Source organism: Electrophorus electricus, chromosome 11 (genome assembly GCF_013358815.1).
Source record: "Electrophorus electricus isolate fEleEle1 chromosome 11, fEleEle1.pri, whole genome shotgun sequence".
In the NCBI taxonomy this organism is placed as follows: domain Eukaryota; kingdom Metazoa; phylum Chordata; class Actinopteri; order Gymnotiformes; family Gymnotidae; genus Electrophorus; species Electrophorus electricus.
Window position 1 is genome coordinate 12,367,963 of NC_049545.1, and position 18,648 is coordinate 12,386,610.

Below are 18,648 nucleotides of genomic sequence, written 5' to 3' on the forward strand. Positions count from 1 at the left end.
AGGTTAAGAGGTGTGTGTTTGGGTGCGTGTGTGCATTTAAGTATGCATTTACAACTGGCGCGTGTGTCTCTCGTGACACGACGAGACACGTGTCCGTTAAGGGTGACTGTTGCTGCGCTGTGATGGTCGAAACAAGCATGCTGTGTGTGTGTGTGTGTGTGTGTGTGTGTTGGCTCGGAGGCCAGCAGGTGAGAGGCCATGTGTGTAGCAGCCGCTTCATGGCCCAGGCCTCTGGCCTCGTCAGCATCGGCTGGCTGGGGGTTTTCACATCCTGTTCCTTCTGCATCTCCAGGGCTGCCCTCAGCAGCTAAGGTAGCCCGCTCGGCCAAAGCGGCGGGGGTGATCTCCTTTAGACTCCCAGCAGCCTCAGAACATCAGAAGCTCTAGTCCAGATCCGCATGTCTCGAGTCGTAGACGCGTGCACGCGTGCGTTCCTCGTCTTGGCTTGGCTTTCAGTCCACCCCCCCCCTTTTGTCTGGGTGGGTGTACACAGGTAAGCCACTACTCTGGAAGTGTTCACTCCAGTGATTATTCTCAGTCACAATCTTCAGTCACTGAGAGGTTTAGTTATCTGCAACAGATGCATAGGGACCAAGGTTTAAACACTCGTATCTAGTCTCCTCGGTATGCCCAGTAAATGTATTAGAATGGGATTTAATGTGAAAAAATAGTGGTGCCAAATGGTGAAAATAATTAATTACTATTTGTGTTTTGGGTTTATTTTTTAATTTTCTTTTTTGTTGTTGTTGCATTACATTTTTAATGGCTCTAAAACCTGGTTTATTCAGCATCCAACCTGCTGTAATTCCTTTCAACTCCATATATGTGAACAGAATCTGTGAACGGACAGAGTACTGTACTGACACTGCTCAAGAGCTACTGGGCCTTTTTCTAAAACTTGTCTGTAAGAAAGGTTCCTGTTAAGTGTCTGTCTCTGGCGTGCCAGTTACAGTTGCACATTATGAGCATAGTAACACATTAGATCTCCTAGTTGCTGGGTGGTGTACTGTAAATAATGTTTATGAACTAGGTGCTTCATTGCGTTGCCCACGTGGTGTGTGTGTGTGTGTGTGTGTGTGTGTGTGTGTTCTAGGTGTGCCGGGTCCGCTGTGTACCGCACTCGCGAGATGGCCGCCCGAGCACTGGTCCCGTTCGTCCAGCTCACCTGTGTTCCAGCCACCATCCGGACCCTACTGGAGGACCTACCCGTGCGGCCCAGTCCAGGAAGCCGGCAGAACCGCATCCACGGAGGGCTGCTGCAGGTGGGTCGCTCCCTCCACGGTGCCGCGTGTTTTCTGGGTTGATATCGGACCCGGTCGAGCCTTTGAAACCCAGTCTGGGAGAGAAGCTGAGGGGGGAACTTTTTATAGTGGAAAGTGGGCAAAGAGAAGGAGGAGAAGGATGAGCAGGAGGCCGAGGAGCATGCAGTTGCCTAAGACTACTCGGTCAAAGCTTTGTTGCTTTTAGAATGATGATTGCTCAAGCAGAAGGCAAAGAAGTAATTTCAATTGAGTAAAAGTAAGAAAGTGTCTGGTAAAAAGTTACTTCATTGGATCTTCATTGGATCTCAGAACCACAGAATTGTAACTTTTTACCCCCCCCCCAAGCATAGGTGGACCTCACAGTACTCACTTTCAATTTGAATCATTTCCATCAGGCATGGTTTTAAGTGACAAACACCTTTACAATAAATATTTATACTTATTGTAAACAATTGCAGTCTTATTTATAAATATGTACCAGCGTACTTCTAAAATGTACAGGTGTAGGATTTTTGCCCATGTAAGGCCTTGGTAACGTGCCTTGTCAGCAGAAGTCTCCACTTATTCCTTCTTGCCATCTTGTTTCCTCCATGTGGATAGTGATTATGCGAGTGCACTCAGTTCTTGACCTCTTGTGCTCGCTGCTGGTACTACTCTGAGGAGACCACTAACGCACTGGATGGAAAAACTACAAACATCTCTAGTTCTGCCCAGACAAGAACTCTTAATGTTGTTGAACATACTTAACACAGAGCATGATGTCTCAACGCATCATCCGCAGGTCTCCAGTGCGTTGAATCTTTCTTTCTGTAAAACGTATCTTTTGTAATAGATTTGTATACATTTATGGCAATGGACAATGAAATGGTTTAATATTATGCATTATGACACACTAAGCTTATTTTTATGATGTTTGTAGTGTAGAAATAGAAATCAGAACATCCTTCATGTTGTTAGAGTCCAACACTTTAACCTTATTAAAATTACACACTAGGTGAATTCATGTGCAGATATGAAATCTTAAATTGCTAGCTATCTTTTTTTTTTTTTTTTCCCTCTTCTCCCTTCATCGTATTTTTCAATTTTTCGTCGTTGGGGATCTCAGTAATCCTGATCAGTAATCCAGGTCACGGTTACACCGGGAGTAGAACAAAATGAGCGTCGAATTAAAAATGTAACATGGACGGGTTACTTTTACTCCATTATATGTTTTGACGTTGTTAGTTACTTGGGTAAATGTAGCGGCATAAATGTGGTGTGTTTGGGTGCTGTCGGGCAGGGGAGGGAGGCTCCCTTTACTGCTATGGCTGCCTCGTGTGTCAAGAAAAACCCTGCAGGGCTTTTGTTGTTGTTGCGGTTTTTTTTGTTGTTTTTTTTTGGTTTTTTTGGCTTAAATTTTGATCTTCAGATATGGCAGTCTGGTTGCTGTTTTGCCTTTGAATATGGAAATATTTTGTGCAAGAGCAGATCTGAAACCGATAACGTGTGTGTGTGTGTGTGTGTGTGTGTGTGTAGTGCTAATCAGCTGGTGATATGGCCATAGTGGGGTTAGGGGTGGCACCACCATGCTGGTGGTTTATGTAAACATCAGATGTTCTAAAGAAAGAGTAGATGTACGTATGTAGAGCAAGTATATGGGTGGGTGTGTGTGTGTGTGTTTGGGTTTGTGTTTCTTTAGTTGGCTTCAGGAACTTCACAACAGCCGTGGGTCCACAGGGGGGGTAGCGCACTCGAGTGGTGTAACCGGCGGCGCTAAAACAGACGGCAGTTTTTGGGGACTGCACCTCTCGTGTGTGCGTGTGCATGTGTGTGGTGGAGTGCACGAGCAGGCCGGCTAACCGAGCGTGCATGTCTTTGTCTTGGTTCGGTATTAGCAGCTTCATTGTCTGGCAGTGTCATCGGGTGAATCCCGACATAACAGACGGCCGCAACAGTGTGCGCGGATGTTCACAACATGCTCCATCTCCGTGCGTGTGGACGCCGACCGAAGCTCCCTCCATGTATCACATAGGTCAGATTTGCGTGGTGATTGAGAGGCATGCATAAGTCAACATGGAGTTCGAGGGCAGTTCAAAAGGGTAATTTCGATTACAAAACCACCTCCGCTGAAGACGTGCCGGCACCTGTCCGAGCCTGCCCGCAAGCCTTGTTTCCATAGCACTAGGGTTCCGCTTCGAGGCTAAGAAGGGAAACAGACCAGGTTGCACTGATGGCACCCGACGGTGCTGTCTCCTGTTCCTCCACAAAGGGTACTGGCCAAATACCCACAATGCAACACTGCTTTTTCTTCTTTCTTCATTGATGTTCAGCCATTGTTATCAAGCAAATCCCCTGTGCGTTTCCACAGCCTGGGTCTGATAAGAAGGTGCGTGGTTTTCTGCAGGAACTGTACACCTGTAGAACTCCCTTTCAGAGGACTGAAAGCATGCACTAGCTGAAGAGGACGGTCCCTTCCTGCCAGGCTGTCCCAGGAAAGAGGCCTGCAGTAGGCAGTCCTCAACTACAGCTGCAGGGCATCGCGGCTACGCTCTGTGGATGCAGCATGGACTGCCCCCAAGATGCATGTCAGCTGGAATTTGGCCCACTGCCAGAGAACCCGGAAAAATTGAGGCTATTTACTTTCTTCATATTTAGTTCATATTTCAGAAACTGCTCCCATCAAGGCTCCGTATGTGCCCAATTCCAAGAGGTCAGCCTGTAGAGATGCCCTGCAGGCTCTGCCGGTGTTCGTGTGCCCGGCACGTATATGGGCCCTGCACCGCGCTGTTTATTTTTGCTCCTCATTGCCGCTGCTCTTGCCGCCGCTGGCTCGCGGTCCGTCGCGGGTTGTGCATATGGTCACCATAAATACCCTCCGGCTCCCGCCACCAGGGGCCCGGGAGGGAAGGGAGCTCGGGGGATGGGGTACCCGTGCCGGCCTGCCTCGGGCTCCGGAGAGCGCGGCCGGCGCCGGGCCCCCGTCCGGAGGTTTGGAAAGGGGGTGTCGGTGGCCCGGCGGCCAGGCGCGGAGTTCAGCGGTCAGATTTGGTTTTGCCCTGCGCCTCCCCTGCCTGGCGCGTAATGAATGGCTTCCGCACTGCGGCTACGATGCAGCCAAAATAGCCAAGCTGCAAAGGAACACAAAGCCTCTATCTGGCCTGGGGAGACCAATGTGCTTAGAACACGCTGATTTAAAACGGCAGTGTTTCAGTTGTTGTTTTAAGTAGCTTTCCGGTTCTCTTTGGACAGGCCGTGAGATTTGACTTGGTTATTCTTATGTGAGTCCAGTGTGTTTGTAGAGCATCTAGGATTTCAGCTAACATAAGCACAGAAGATGCAGACAGACACGTGACAGTCGTGAACGTCATGTGGTTACATAAGCAAGCAATTTTACTTTTAATATCAAACTGTAGAGTTGGCTATATTGTCATCAAGTGTGTCAAGTTTTGTGTGGGGAAGAAGGATAATGTGCATTTGCCCATAACACTAGGTGGGGATAAAAAGGGTTTTTAACGTCTTACTGTGTCCAAGTCCAAATGTCCAAGTCCAAGCCCTCGGTGAGCAAGCCAAGGGCGACAGTGGCAAGGAAAAACTCTCTAGAGCATGAGGAAGAAACCTTGAGAGGAACCGAGACTCAAAGGGGGAGCCCATCCTCTTCTGGCTGACTACGGTCACCGCCACAGTAGCAATTTTAAGAGAAAAATTAATTGCTTATTTTTTAATTATGTCCAACTTTCTAGATGTCCTAGTCTTGTCCCAATGGTGCGCATGTGTCCGAAGCCCATCACGCAAGAGAACGTCCATTAAGGGCAAGAGAAAAGCAGTTGGCTGGGGTGGAGGCGTGGTGGGCTACAGCAAGGGGGCATCAAGGGGTGGTGGGACCTCATGTTTTAACTTCATGTGATCGTAAACTGCTGCTCTTATCCTCGTTAAACCTATCCTACACTCTCTTCTTCCTCTTTCTTTCTCTCTCTCACTCTCTTTCCCTCCTTCTCTCTGGGCAGGTGCTCTTCCTGCTGCGCTCCTACCTCACAGACCCTCATCGGCCGCATATACAAGGGCGAGACTGGCACGTTGATATCATCAGTGCCCTCGTGCCGAGACTGTGGCTGGCCACAAGGTAAACACACACACACACACACACACACACACACACACACACACACAGTGTCAGGCAGCCAACCATTACACTAGGGGAATAGTTCAACCTTTTTGGCAATTGGACCAAGTTTATAATCCCAGAAGCATGTAGAAAAGTGCACGTGGGGTCACCAATTGTCTCGTTCTCTTCCTTGTTGCTTGAACACCTCAGCTGACGTGTGTTTAAAAGGAGCCGGCAACGGTGCCAGTAAAACCCGGGAACTCTCATCCCGATCCTCGTTCAAGGGAAAAGAGATCATCCACGGAGACGCACTTCTCATGACCTGCGGCAGGTCCAGCGTGTGGCTTGGCATGTGGCCGTCACTCCTTTTGACCGGCCGCCACCACCATGCCCTTTCCACTCTCAGCCGCTCCGCTGACGTGGCTGGCGCCGGCCCCCCGGTGAGCTGCAGAGTGCCCTGTGTGGAGCGGATGAGCTTATCTCCCTCCAGGTGGGGAGAGGGTCCATGCACAGGCTCTTGTTGGTTGAGGAGACCGGCCCCTCGTCTCCCCCACTGCACGCCAGCTCCCGCTTCAAAGGCCTGCCTGGCTGTGGCGCTCCATGCCCTTAGAGCAGACCTGCCCGGGGCTTGCAGGGAGTGTGACCCCCGAGAGAGAGACGCGGAGAGAGAGACGCGGAGAGAGAGACGCGGAGAGAGAGACGCGGAGAGAGAGACGCGGAGAGAGAGACGCGGAGAGAGAGACGCGGAGAGAGAGACGCGGAGAGAGAGACGCGGAGAGAGAGACGCGGAGAGAGAGACGCGGAGAGAGAGACGCGGAGAGAGAGAGACACACACACAGAGAGACAGGGAGAGAGAGAGACACACACACAGAGAGACAGGGAGAGAGAGAGACACGCACACACAGAGAGACAGGGAGAGAGAGAGACACGCACACACAGAGAGACAGGGAGAGAGAGAGACACGCACACACAGAGAGACAGGGAGAGAGAGAGACACGCGCACACACAGAGAGACAGGGAGAGAGAGAGACACGCGCACACACAGAGAGACAGGGAGAGAGAGAGACAGGCGCACACACAGAGAGACAGGGAGAGAGAGAGACAGGCGCACACACAGAGAGACAGGGAGAGAGAGAGACAGGCGCACACACAGAGACAGGGAGAGAGAGAGACAGGCGCACACACAGAGAGACAGGGAGAGAGAGAGACAGGCACACACAGAGAGAGACAGGCACACACAGAGAGAGAGAGAGAGAGAGAGAGAGAGAGAGAGAGAGAGAGAGAGAGAGAGAGAGTCCGTTCCCAATTTCAGTACAATGAGAACATTTATTCTTGGAACACTCTAGGACAGAGCAGCGAAAGAGAAAGATAGGTGAACCACATGACCGCTGGCCCTGGACGGCGATGACGGTGTAGACTCCTGCTCAGCTGCCCCAGGGTTCGATCGCTGGGCTGTGCCTGGGCTCCTCCTCAGCCCTCTGGCAGGCACTCCTGCCAAACGCGGCCCTCTGTGGTCGTTAGATCTGCACGTACTAGTTCAAATGCTGCTGCTAGCAGTTGGTGGCCCACCCATTTTCAGTACAGAGTCCCTCCAGAGAAGGGCTCATCAGGTTGAACATAATCTAGAATGTAATGTAGAATGTATACAGTATATACTGTATACATTCTAAAGAAAATTACAGGGAGTAACTTTAATGTAGTTAAAGATGTAGATGTAGTAACAAGGTTTGTGCACAAGGTTTCAAAGGACATTTTAGAGAATATGCAGGGACATTTCAGACAGAGGTCCTAAGTCTTGCTGGGTGTGGTGCACACACAATTCATATCTAGGATTGGTCCCTCAAGCTGCGGCCTTCCGACTTGTTTGTCTCATAAAGCCCACGAACACATCCAACATTTAGTCAGTAGTTTGGCTCTGACACCATTTGTATGGTAACAAACCAAAGTTTGGGACACCTCCAAGAATATTCCGACACAGTTATTAGTCCCAGGGTAATTAGATGCGTAAATATTCATAAACGGCTCTAAGCAGACCAAATGCACCGTCGGATCCAACTTTGTGTCCTTGTGAATTAATCGTGGAAGTAAGCTGAGCTGGTGCCTGCCTGTTGAGTGTGTGTGTGTGTGTGTGTGTGTGTGCGTGTGCGTGCGCACACTCTGGCCTTAGACCTTTTATAGCTCAGACCTGGGAGGTCTGGCAGGCCTGCAGGTAGAATGAACTGAATCCACATCTATCACATGTATGTCTGTGTGTGTGTGAGGGTGAGAGAGAGTGATAATGTGCCAGTTGCAGGTTGAGAGGGTCAGGGTCATGGCTGTAAGGGAGAAAGAATGGGAGAGCTTGCTAGCTTGTGTGTGCATGAGTTACAGGAAGTGTGAAATTAATATGACGCACTGACGTCAGCCCTGAACACTGCAGCCCTTGTTCTTGCACATGCCCATGGCACTGTGGTCGCGCGCGCCGCACACACACAAGACACGCTCCACTGTTCACACAGCCTGCACTTCTGTTGAGGCGAACACGCCCACAGTTCCGCCCGCCCGCCCGCGCGCTTTATCCCTGCTGCTAGTCTGAAGGAATTCTCTACGCTCCAGCACGTGACGCTGCAGATCTGTGTGACACTTTCCTGTTAGGGGGAGCCGGAATCTAGATAGACACTTCCTAAGGTTTCTAGGGATCACTCCAAAAATAATGCCACTTGCCTATATTGTAAGTGGTTCTCAGTAGTTCAGTTTCATTACATGGTTTCTTTCACCATTTTTTATTTAAATGGCAAAGAATGACATGCTTGTGGTCTTGTTAATTTGTAAATCTCGCTCTCTCTCATGCGGTCTCTCCTGGTTCTCTCTGGTTCTCTCTGGTTCTCTCTCTCAGGCAGAACCGGTGTCTGGTGACAAGAGGTGTGCTGCTGGATGTCCTTAGTGAGCTGTGTGCAGCACTCCCTGCTGCAGTAGCAGGTATGTGATCCCTGTGTGTGTGTGTGTGTGTGTTTGTGTGTGTGTGTGTGTGTGTGTGTGTGTGTGTGTGTGTGTGTGTGTGTGAGACTCACACACAAAAAGGAGAAAAGTTCAAAGAGGGGTGTGTGTGTGTTTATTAATGGATGGTTGCCCAGTTAGAGAGGTAAAAGTGTGTGTGTGTGTGTGTGTGTGTGTGTGTGTGTGGTGTGGTGTGTTTGTGGGTTGTTTTTTTTTTTTTTTTTTTTTGGCAGGCCTTGTGTTATTCACATGACCGAGTGTTGGCATCATTTTACTTTAAACGAACCCACATTCTTTCCCTGCCCACTTCTGTACACCACACGTTCACACAAATACACACACATGCATGGGCGCATGCGCACACACACAGGCGCACACTTCTCTTGCTCTTTGTCTTTTTTGATTATTCGTCTGTGTGTTTCACACACACTGTCTGTCCTCTCAGGGCATGAATGTACTGTGTTGCCAAAGCACTGGAAGTTGGAACCATTTCATAAAGTGAATACAGTTTAAAATATTCAAGAGTGCATTAATAGCTGGATTAATTCAAGTAACAACACCAACAACAATACTAATAATAATCACAGGTTAACATCAGTAACATTTATTAGTGGCAGCATAAACAAGATAATATGGGAAGATATTTATCCAAGACATGACGTGTGGCGTGATTACACGGGTAAGACGTAGCAGTAGGGAGGTTGTCACCAACCGTCTCTCATACGCTGACGATCTGCTGCTGTTGTGCGCTCTATTCCAAGAAAGGATTTCGTGTTGAGTCACATCGAGATACGGGATTCGATATTCCCCCTCTGCTTTCCAAAAGGCCGTGTCTCATCAGTGTCACCTGTCAGTGCAGCAGCACAGGACCAAAGGTTCAAAGAAGGCTCACCTTTAGAGTGGTCACCTTTTGAACTGGAAAAGAGGTCATCAGACAAATCGGCTTTTTCCTGGTACAGGCTGCTCAGGAAAAGCTTGAGCCATATTGGCCTGCGTGCGTGTGTGTGTGAGTGTTGGTGAGGGGTATTTCTCAGGCGGTGCTGTTTGATCCATGCAGACTTGTCTCCCCACAGCTAAGCCCTCGCCAGTAAAAACAGCAGTAGCTCAGTTCACTCCCAGCCTCCAAGCCAAACTGCTCAGGCGCTGTTTCTCACACACACAAACACACAGAGATAGATGCTGCCTTACACTTGTGCACTGTATGGGTTTGAGGTGATCTGAGAGAAGTTGCCTGGTTTCACTCAGTGGCTCAAGGTTTATCGGGATGTTTGTCTTGTGTTACACTTTGTTTGGCCAATTAACTGTTGAGGGCTCAAGATTCTTGGCTTTATTTACACAGAATGAGTTATTCCCTCTGTTTGTTGGCAATGCGCATTTCTGTCACACGCTCTCTCACACACACACACACACACACACACACACACACACAACCCCACCAGAAGGTGCTCATCAGGGGAGGGTTCCTCTATGAGAAAGTAGTATTCTTCTTCCCCACCACATGTGCTGCACATCAACTTCAGCTGCCTCTGGTTTGGTTTTCACAGCTTGTGTGTGTGTGTGTGTGTGTGTGTGTGTGTGTTGGTGCTGGGTATTTCTCAGGTGGTGGTACTACAGAAACACTGCTGCTGAACATAAACATCTGTTGTACACTGAATTTGTAGTGCACACATGCACCTTCTTTTCTACTCTCTATGTGTATCTCAAGTACACGCAGTCCTCATGCTCTCTTGTTAGTGCAGTGGCAGGAGATGTAGAGGGGAGTCGAATGGCATGTGAAGGACTATTGCTGTTCTCAACGGGATGAAAAGGAGGACCAGGAGATCCAGCGGTTGGGGACCCAGGGGCTGGGGTGCTGGTTCAGACCCTCACCTTGCTGATGACCTCAGCCCTGGGCTTCCGTTGCCCTCCTCATTCGGTAGACGAGCATTGGTGGTCGGTTAGACCACAGCTTTCACTATAAGTCAGCCTGAGGTGGGTGGGTGAGTGGGTGTATGTGTATGGGTGGGGTGGCGGGGCAATGTGTGTGTGTGAACAGGAGAGAGAGAATCCGCTGCATTCTTAGGAAACTCATTTTTGAGCCTCCCTCCCTCCCCCAACATACACAAGCTGTTTTCAGGCACTGCTTTTATTTCCTAAACAATCATTGCTGTAGTGCTCCATTTCCTCAAAGCTCACAGGCAGTTATATATTAATAAATGCCACAGTGCGCGCTCTCTCTCTCTCGCTCTCTCTCTCTCCTTCCCCCCCGTGTGTATTTGGAATGGGTTGAAGGGTGAGAATGCTGTGCTAGTCCTAATGACTTCAGGCTGGGCTCTCTAGGGTTCTTTTAAATTAATTTCAGTCATCTCTTGCTCTGCAGTCCTTTGTGTGCTTAGTTGCGCATGTGGGGTGCGTTTAAAGGAGGCATTTTGTGGCTTTAAGCTCGACTGTCTGTCCTTGGGAGCGTGTGAGGGGAACATGCTCGTGTTGGTATGAGCATGAGCATGAGTCATCGTTTGGAAAGTGAAATGAAAGTCTGGATTTGAGGCTTTTGTGTTTGTTTTTGAGATTTTTGTGGCGGCAGCCCGAGGAGCCAAGTGGCATTTCTGCCTGGAACCGTTGCGTTGGGCCCAGCCATGCACATCCCTGTGGTTTATGGGTAGTGTTGGTCCTATAGCTGCAGCAAAGGACGTGCTGTGAGTGCACCCAAATGTCCGTGTGCTTAGAGGAGCATTGGGGAGGGTTTGTGCTGTAGTTAATCTCTGGTCTGGTAATGCAAGGAATTGTAATGGCTCTTCAAAAGAATAAGAACTTTACAACCCATGTATCTACATGTTCCCAGAGTGCTTTCAGCTGTACAGGTGTGAAGTACCAACATTTAATGTTGTTCGTAATCTTCGTAACTGTAATGTGCGTCTATAGTGCAATGTAAAATAATCACTGGTTTGCTCATTAAGGTTTTTTCACTTTCTGGGCCTGATGGAGAATGTGGACCATTCTGTTGTGCCTTCCCCTTCAGACTGTCAGCTGAAGAACCTACGGATGGAGACGCTGGCTATCCTGCTGGATTCTGAGTTCATGGGCCCCCGTGGCTCTGAGGAGGTGCACCACCTGGGCCCTGGGGCCCCGCAGTACCTGCTGAGCCTGAGCCGCCTAGCGACCAGCATTGCCACGGAGACGGCCGGCCTGTGGGCGGGCCTCGGTACGGACAGGGACGGGGCACAAGCAGACCTCCTGAGGCGCATGCTGGAATGTCCGCATTACGAGGTGCGGCAGCTCGTCCTGGAGCGCCTCCTGGAGAGGCTTGAGGCAGACCAGGAGAGCACGCAGCGCACCGACCCCTGGCCTCTGCTCTCCGACCTCAGCACGGCCACATTAACCTCCTTGGCTTTGCACGAGCCTCATCCCACATGCCTGGCCAAGGTAAGAGGGTGTGCGGCCTTTAAGTAAAATGCATAGCTATGAAGTTAAAGCCTACACAAAGGTGGATTAGGTACCTGCTGTCAAAGTCCATCTTGCAGACTATCATATGGTCTGTAATTCGGTGTTGTACGGCCTCACATGTGGCACCAAGGATGCTGTCGGCTTGTTCTGGCTGGCTCCCATTGGTTCTATAATCCCTAACATGAAACTATAATCCTTTTACGTGAAACATCTTTCCTAGTTAGTTCATCAGCTTTGCATGGGATGATTCCAGATGCTTATCTTCCTGCGCCCGACCCAACACACACACACACACACACACACACACACACACACACACGATTAACAGGGTGACGGTAAACATTGGCCCTGCGACAAGCTCTAGCCTGAAAGCAGCTCACAGCGGCAGTGCACAGAGCACTGGATACTCAGTGCAGTTTCCACTCTGCACAGACTCCGCACAAATGCATACATGCATGCAAGCTCACATGTACGCATGCGTGCACGTGTACACACACACACACACACACACACACTTTTGGCAGTAGCATGAGGGGAGCAAGCTGTTTTGCAGAAAGGGGTTGTGTTTCAGTTCCTCATAAACACTCAGTCAACCATCACTGCTGTTTAGCCATTCCCATCGTTAAGCCCCATTCAGACGCAGCGGGACGTCGCGAGGAGTGTGCGTGTACAGACATGTGCATACCTGCATATACACGGTGTGGGTTTGCACGTGTGCGCGTGTATGCGTGCATGCGTGTGTCATTACTGGCCAGCCGTCAGTGCATTAAAAGTGTTGCTGTGAAGCTGCACTTGCACGCTCTGGTTACTTCCTTTCTGTATCGAGCCTTGTGCGCCACTAAAGCATTCTGGGAAGCAAACCGAGGGGAAGAGGAGCATGATTCCTGGCTTCTTTGGGGTGGGGTAGGGGTAGGTCTCACATGTTCTCGAGTGAGAGGTTTAATGGCGTGGCTCTCCGCCACAGTAGAGCAGCACCTTTCTGCCTCGAGCCATGCTCACTATACACCCTCAAATTTCTACACGCTCTGCAGGAAATGTGCATGTGCATGTACGTCGTTTTGTATGTGTGTGTGTGTGTGTGTGTGTGGGAGGTGTGTGTGTGTGTGTGTGTGCAGCAGCTGTGGGGCTCTGCAGTAAGATGTTTGAAATATAATCAGGAGCAGAAAGGCGTATAAAGAGCCCCAGTCTGCTCCGGCCGCCAGTAAAAGTCTCTTCTTTAGGGTTCCAGTAAGAGGCTGGCACGCCCACCGGGTCATCGCCAGCCGGATCTGGGCAAGGAAGACCTGGTCCTGCCGAGGGGCTCAGGCCGGACCCATAAACGGCTTTCTCCTCAAAGGCACCCCGCCTCTCCAGGTCGGACGGGGAGCCGGGCCAGCCAGACCTGAAGCAGATGTGCTTGCGGAAAGATCTGGGTGGTGGGGGTGGGGGACGGAACAGGAAGACCTCGCCGGTTTTGTGACAGAAATCTGCAAACAGATGGGTTACAGAGAGAGGGAGTGAGAGAGAGAGGGAGCAGGCAGTTTAGCCTCTGCAGATAACTTTTTGTAACTCGTTTCTGCATGCTCCTCTCTCTCTCTCTCTCTCTCTCTCTCTCTCTCTCTCTCTCTCTCTCTCTCTCTCTCTCTCTCTCTCTCTCTCTCTCTCTCTCTCTCTCTCTCTCTCTCTCTCTCTCTCTCTCTCTCTCTCTCTCTCTCTCTCTCAGGTTCTGCACGTCCTCTCTGTCCTCCCGTTGCCCTGTCTCTTGCCGTGGTGTGACGGGGCCACTCCTCTGGCCAACGAAGAGGCCCTGGAAAATCTCCTCTCCGTGGCCGAGACCTCCCCGCACAGGTGGGCCGCCCCCACGGCTCCATGCTCATGTCCCTCCAGATCCGTTAAAAGCACGTCATTCCCCACCATGCTACCAGCCGTGCCAGCGCAGCCCCAGCCCGAGTGCCTCCCGTTCCGGACAGGCCTGCTCAGCAGTTTCATGCGGGGTGCCCCCGCTTTTAAGCTCTCGCCACACCCCACAAAAAAAGGGGGCGAAGAGATTTTCCATCGTCCTGTGGCCCGCTTCCCGACGTCTGCGGGGGAACCCGATCCCGATGAACAGCGGAGGCCGTGTCCGCGGGCGCGACCCCAGCGGCGGCCAGGAGGTTGCTCGCTGCGCGGAGGGAGGCAGGGCTGATCCCCAGCAAAGTGCAGTGTTCTCAGATGTGGGCTGCGACCATGAAAGGGACCACACATGCCTGTAGCAAACATCTGCACACCCCTACCCTCCACACACCCATTCATACTTCACAAAGGGCATGCAGGATATTCGTTTTCACCCGCTGCAGACTTACGGCTACCTACGGGGATGTGTGTCTGCGTTGCCGTGTGGGTGTGCCCCTGTGTTGGTACAGGGGGAGGGTGTGTGTGTGTGTGTTCTGTGGGTGTGTGCTGTGCGTGTCGTGTGCATTACCACATGAATGCTTGTGGCGCTTGCCTCCGCTCGCTTGGGTCCATGTGCCTCACACTGGTGCGAGCCTTATTGGGAAGGTGCTCGTCTGGGCGCGCACAGGCATGCGTGGGCGTGTATGAACCTGCGGCTCAGGGTCGTGCACCTGGCGACAGGTGTGAGTGCTTCACCATACGTGGCTGAAGGGGCCTCCAGCCTGGATTACACACGCCGTCCCATTTCAGGCCCACATGAATACACACCCGGCAGCGTCGGATTACAAAGGGGCCGCGGAAACCAGTCCGTCCCTTCACCTGGTCAATGGTTCGTTTGCTTCGGTGGAGATTAGTGCTGAGACGTGGTTCGGGACGTATTGTCCTCCTCGCCGACATGACGCCCGTGTGGCGGAGTGCAGCAGTTGCTCTGTGATCAGGCAGTATCATAAAATCTGCTCTGTGCGCGTGTGTGTGAGAAAGATTGTGTAATGGTGTGGCACTTGTCCTTTGACTCACGTTTGCTGTTGGAGGCGTTGCGTAATCGCACATTTGCTGGGCGCACGCGCCGTGGTCCACCTGTTTGCTGCTGGGCCTGCAGAAAAGAAATGGCAGCACCACAAAGGCCTGCTTGTGACAGCACTGAACAGCCCTGCTGCTTTCAACAAGCTTGCTGCTGCACTGTGGGCGTGTGTGAGAGCTGCACACGCGCGTGTGTGTGTGTGTGTGTGTGTGTGTGTGTGTGTGTGTGTGTGTGTGTGTGTGTGTGTGTGTGTGTGTGTGTGTGTGTGTGTGTGTGTGTGTGTGTGTGTGTGTGTCGCTGTGCATGTTGGTGTTTGTGCTACCAACCTTTGCATTGCACAGTAGAGTCGCTTGCATATATGTGCGTGGGATTATTCGAAGCAGAAGATTGTTGTGCACGTGCTTCATGAGCCCGTGTATGTGTATTTCAGCTTGGAACTGCACTGTGCTGCCCTCACCTTGGCCTCTCGACTGATGGTGCATCTGGCAGAGAAGAAGCAGCAGGTAAGATGAGTCTGCAACTGCATGCAAAGGCACTGGACGCAAGATCCAGCTAGCCCACACGCGTGACCTTCAGAGTCCTGCCACACCATGCTAAGCTCAGAGGAGGCTCAACATTCCTGGTGCAGGCAGACCTCCTGCTCGGCGCGCCGTCCGCTGCCCCGTCTGTATGGCACGCGTGTCTGGGGTCGGGAACGGCCCGTGGAAAGATCGTTCGGCAGGGTTTCGTGAGCGCTTTATTGAGGGCTGCTTGCGTCGTTTGTAAGTCACTGAGATGTTTGTGAATTGCCATTAGGTGATTAGCTGCTTGGTGTGAGATGAGGTGGGGTGCTTGGCTCCCTCTGCCGCGACGGTGAAATGCCAGTGACTCACAGTAGCGAGGCTGCGTCTGACGTTCAGAACGCGCTGCGTTTGCCTGCAGGAGGGGCTGGGTGGCACTGTGGTGGGGTGTGCGGGCAGCTGGGGGGCGCTGGTGACCCAGTGCTGCGGCGAGGAGCAGCCAACGGAGGTCAGGCTGACCGCTGCAGAGGTGCTGGTCAAAGCCACGCCCACTCTGCTGACCTCTCCAGCAGCGCCCCTAGGTAAGTGCTTCGTGCAGGCTGCCGTGTGTGTGTGTGTGTGTGTGTGTGTGTGTGTGTGTGTGTTCGTTAAGAATGGAAATGAGAAGAGTGTGTAAGTGCTTTGTCCGGGCTGCCGTGTGTGTGTGTGTGTGTGTGTGTGTGTGTGTGTGTGTGTGTGTGTGTGTGTGTGTGTGTGTGTGTGTGTGTGTGTGTGTGTGTGTGTGTGTGTGTGTGTGTGTGTGTGTGTGTGTGTGTCAGGTATGGCACAGACCCTGGTGCTGTGGCGGAGTCTGTTCACATTACTGCAGGACGAGGACCAGGATGTGAGAGACAAGGCTGCCGACTTCGTCTGTTACACACCAGCACACCTCCTCAGCACAGGTATGCACACAGAGCTGACGGACTGGACAGGGTCACATGACTGCCTGTCTGCCGCCCCCGTGGAACATGGAGCTGTGTTCACGCGGTCGTTTTACACCGGTCTGTCGGTCTGACCCAGATATGGCAAATTGCACTGCGAACTGTGTTGAATGGTTTTAGGGTTTTGGATGGGTGTGGGTGGGTTTCTATTTACGACCTCTGACTGAGCAAAAGGACGGGTGTGCCGGAGAGGAGGAGACCCAGCACACTCCAGACCTTTGAAATGGAGGTGTGAGAGTTGACGAGGCCTCTTTAAATCAGTCACATCAAACTGGTCACTGCTGTCATGTCTGGCCAAGGCCTGATAAGCAACTTCACACACCCATGGGTGTGTGTGTGGGGGGGGTGTTGGCCAGAGGGTGCATGCTCTAAGGAAAGCGCTCCCTTTCAAAGACCTTAGATGTTATCCTCAACTTCCTCTCTCAATACTGCCTCAAACATGGCCGTGTTTTAAAGCAGTGTTTAAACCCTGTGTAGCGTGTTGTCCTGAAGGGTCAGATTCTTCCTTTTCCTACCACACTGTGACACCTGACCTCTACGGCCAGATCAAATCAAATGCAACCCTCTCTCCCCACTACAGTGTTTTAATACGAGTCAGGCAGGAAACCCGAGCCCCTCTCTACCAATTGCCTGCCGCTTGGCTCTTGGCGTGGGGGAGAGGGCCATGTGCAAATGTCATTAGGCGGGAACCAGACGGGAGTCTTGGACAGCGAGGCCACCGTGCTCGAGCTCATCGGCGCGGCCGAGAGAGCCATTCCTTCCCCTGCTACGTCTGGGTTCCGTTCTGGTCCCTTCGCTGTACTTGCACGTCGCCTACATCAAAACCGGGGGGGGGAGGGTCGAGGGTGTAAGTTACGCCGTCTTGGCCTCCAGAGACACCTTTCATTTCAGCTCCCTAGAGCAGAGCGCACGAACTGTCGGCCATGACGATCGACGCCTCGATGGCGACGTGTTGCGGATCTGAACTCCCGAACCCACGGCCTGGACGTGAGCACCTCCACTGTTCCGCGGCGCTGGCCGGCTCTAGTTAAATGCTCCAGTAATTGCCAGGTCAGCAGATCGAGAGCGCAGTTATTCCTGCAGTAATGCGTAAACACGAAAGCTGTTTTCCCATCAATACGTCCAAGTTCAACATTTGAGCGCAGCGTGTCAGAAGTGGATTTGCAGGAGTTTCAGCATGTGCTGCTTGCATTACCCCGTCCATGTTGTTCTTGGCTGACCTGCTCGGATTTTAAGAACATTTTTACATTTACAGACACCATCAAACAAGCGAGGCAGCTAATGTCTTAGCAAAAACATCGTCTGTGTAATGTCTAGGACTACTGCAACCTGGTTCATTCTAGCAAATTCCCAAGAACAAACCTGGATTAAAACGAGTCTGCTTGTCTCAACAGTTCATTCAGTCATCGGCAATTCATCCATTCATCAGAATGTAAGTGGCCATTTTTGCCAGGCCCTGGACCGAAGCAGTAAGGTTTTCATACATTTGTTCTAAAATGGTGCTCAGAAGAACCTCATGAATGCTGGACTGGGAACACTGGTTCCTTTTATCTTTGTCAAGTCTGTTTCCCTCCAGGGGACAAACCTTACGCAAATGGACATACCGCTCTCCCTAGGCAGGTGAAGGCATTAACTGTCTAGCAGAGGTCTTAGTTTTTGCAATAATGTGTCAGATAATGGCTGTAACACACACACACACACACACACACCCCCGCCCCTGAGTGCCTGTCAGATGGTGGAATCTGATTTGTCTTATCTGTGTCTACTCTTTCTGTTTTAAGTAACAGGAAGTAGGATGAATTGTCTGTCTATTTTGTCCTAAGACTGTGCGGGACTGATGTTACACACCTAGCCCTCATTTGGAAGTGCATGCACAGAGCACAGAACACACTCATGTTTCATGTGTTTCTACAGCTTACAGCTGCACATTCTACACTAGGTAACACCAAGTGTTTTAATAGACGTATAGCGCACATCTTACATCCATGTGTGAAACGTGCCGTACTAAACAACCTGAATGCTCTGCGTCGCCTCCAGAAAAGAGCAGAGCACCCACACACCTCTTGCTCCCGTTCGTCTCTGGAGGAAGTCGGAACTATAAAGGGTGACGTGGTGTTTTCTCACCTTGATACCACTGTGTTTCACACCAGCACTTCCTGCCCCAAGTCGCGCGTTGTTTCCAAGCTGTGAGTGAGCGGCGAGTGCGCGAGCGCGCACGCTGGACCCACTAACACTCTCGCCTTCACGCCGACAGGCTTTGCACCAGCTCTAGATAAAATGACTGCAGTGCTTGGTGAGACAGCACGCCGGGGCATTTGGGATCCTGTCCGTTAGACACACGATAGCGGCAGAAGTGGAGAAAGAGAACGGGAACGATCCTGCTTGCGCCGTCTCCTTCCTGTTCACCACTAAAGCGGTGAAGCAGCCAGGGCGGCTGTGGACGTTTTGCACGGGGGGGAAAATTTTCCCAACCTGGCTCGCACCACCAGAGCCC

The 18,648-nt window shown here is 51.4% G+C and overlaps 1 protein-coding gene across 2 annotated transcripts in view; it reads left to right on the plus strand.

The window, feature by feature from the left end:
* Positions 1-18,648, plus strand: part of thada (THADA armadillo repeat containing) — a 49,778-nt gene that overhangs the window by 27,827 nt on the left and 3,303 nt on the right. Inside the window, exons 28-35 of one of the 2 annotated variants that reach the window (XM_035531387.1) lie at positions 1,094-1,262; positions 5,246-5,361; positions 8,219-8,301; positions 11,318-11,721; positions 13,445-13,569; positions 15,105-15,177; positions 15,596-15,755; positions 15,993-16,115. In XM_035531387.1, the coding sequence (XP_035387280.1) occupies positions 1,094-1,262; positions 5,246-5,361; positions 8,219-8,301; positions 11,318-11,721; positions 13,445-13,569; positions 15,105-15,177; positions 15,596-15,755; positions 15,993-16,115 (1,253 nt within the window). The remainder of the gene's footprint in view (positions 1-1,093; positions 1,263-5,245; positions 5,362-8,218; positions 8,302-11,317; positions 11,722-13,444; positions 13,570-15,104; positions 15,178-15,595; positions 15,756-15,992; positions 16,116-18,648) is intronic. The other variant, XM_035531388.1, reaches the window with a different exon arrangement.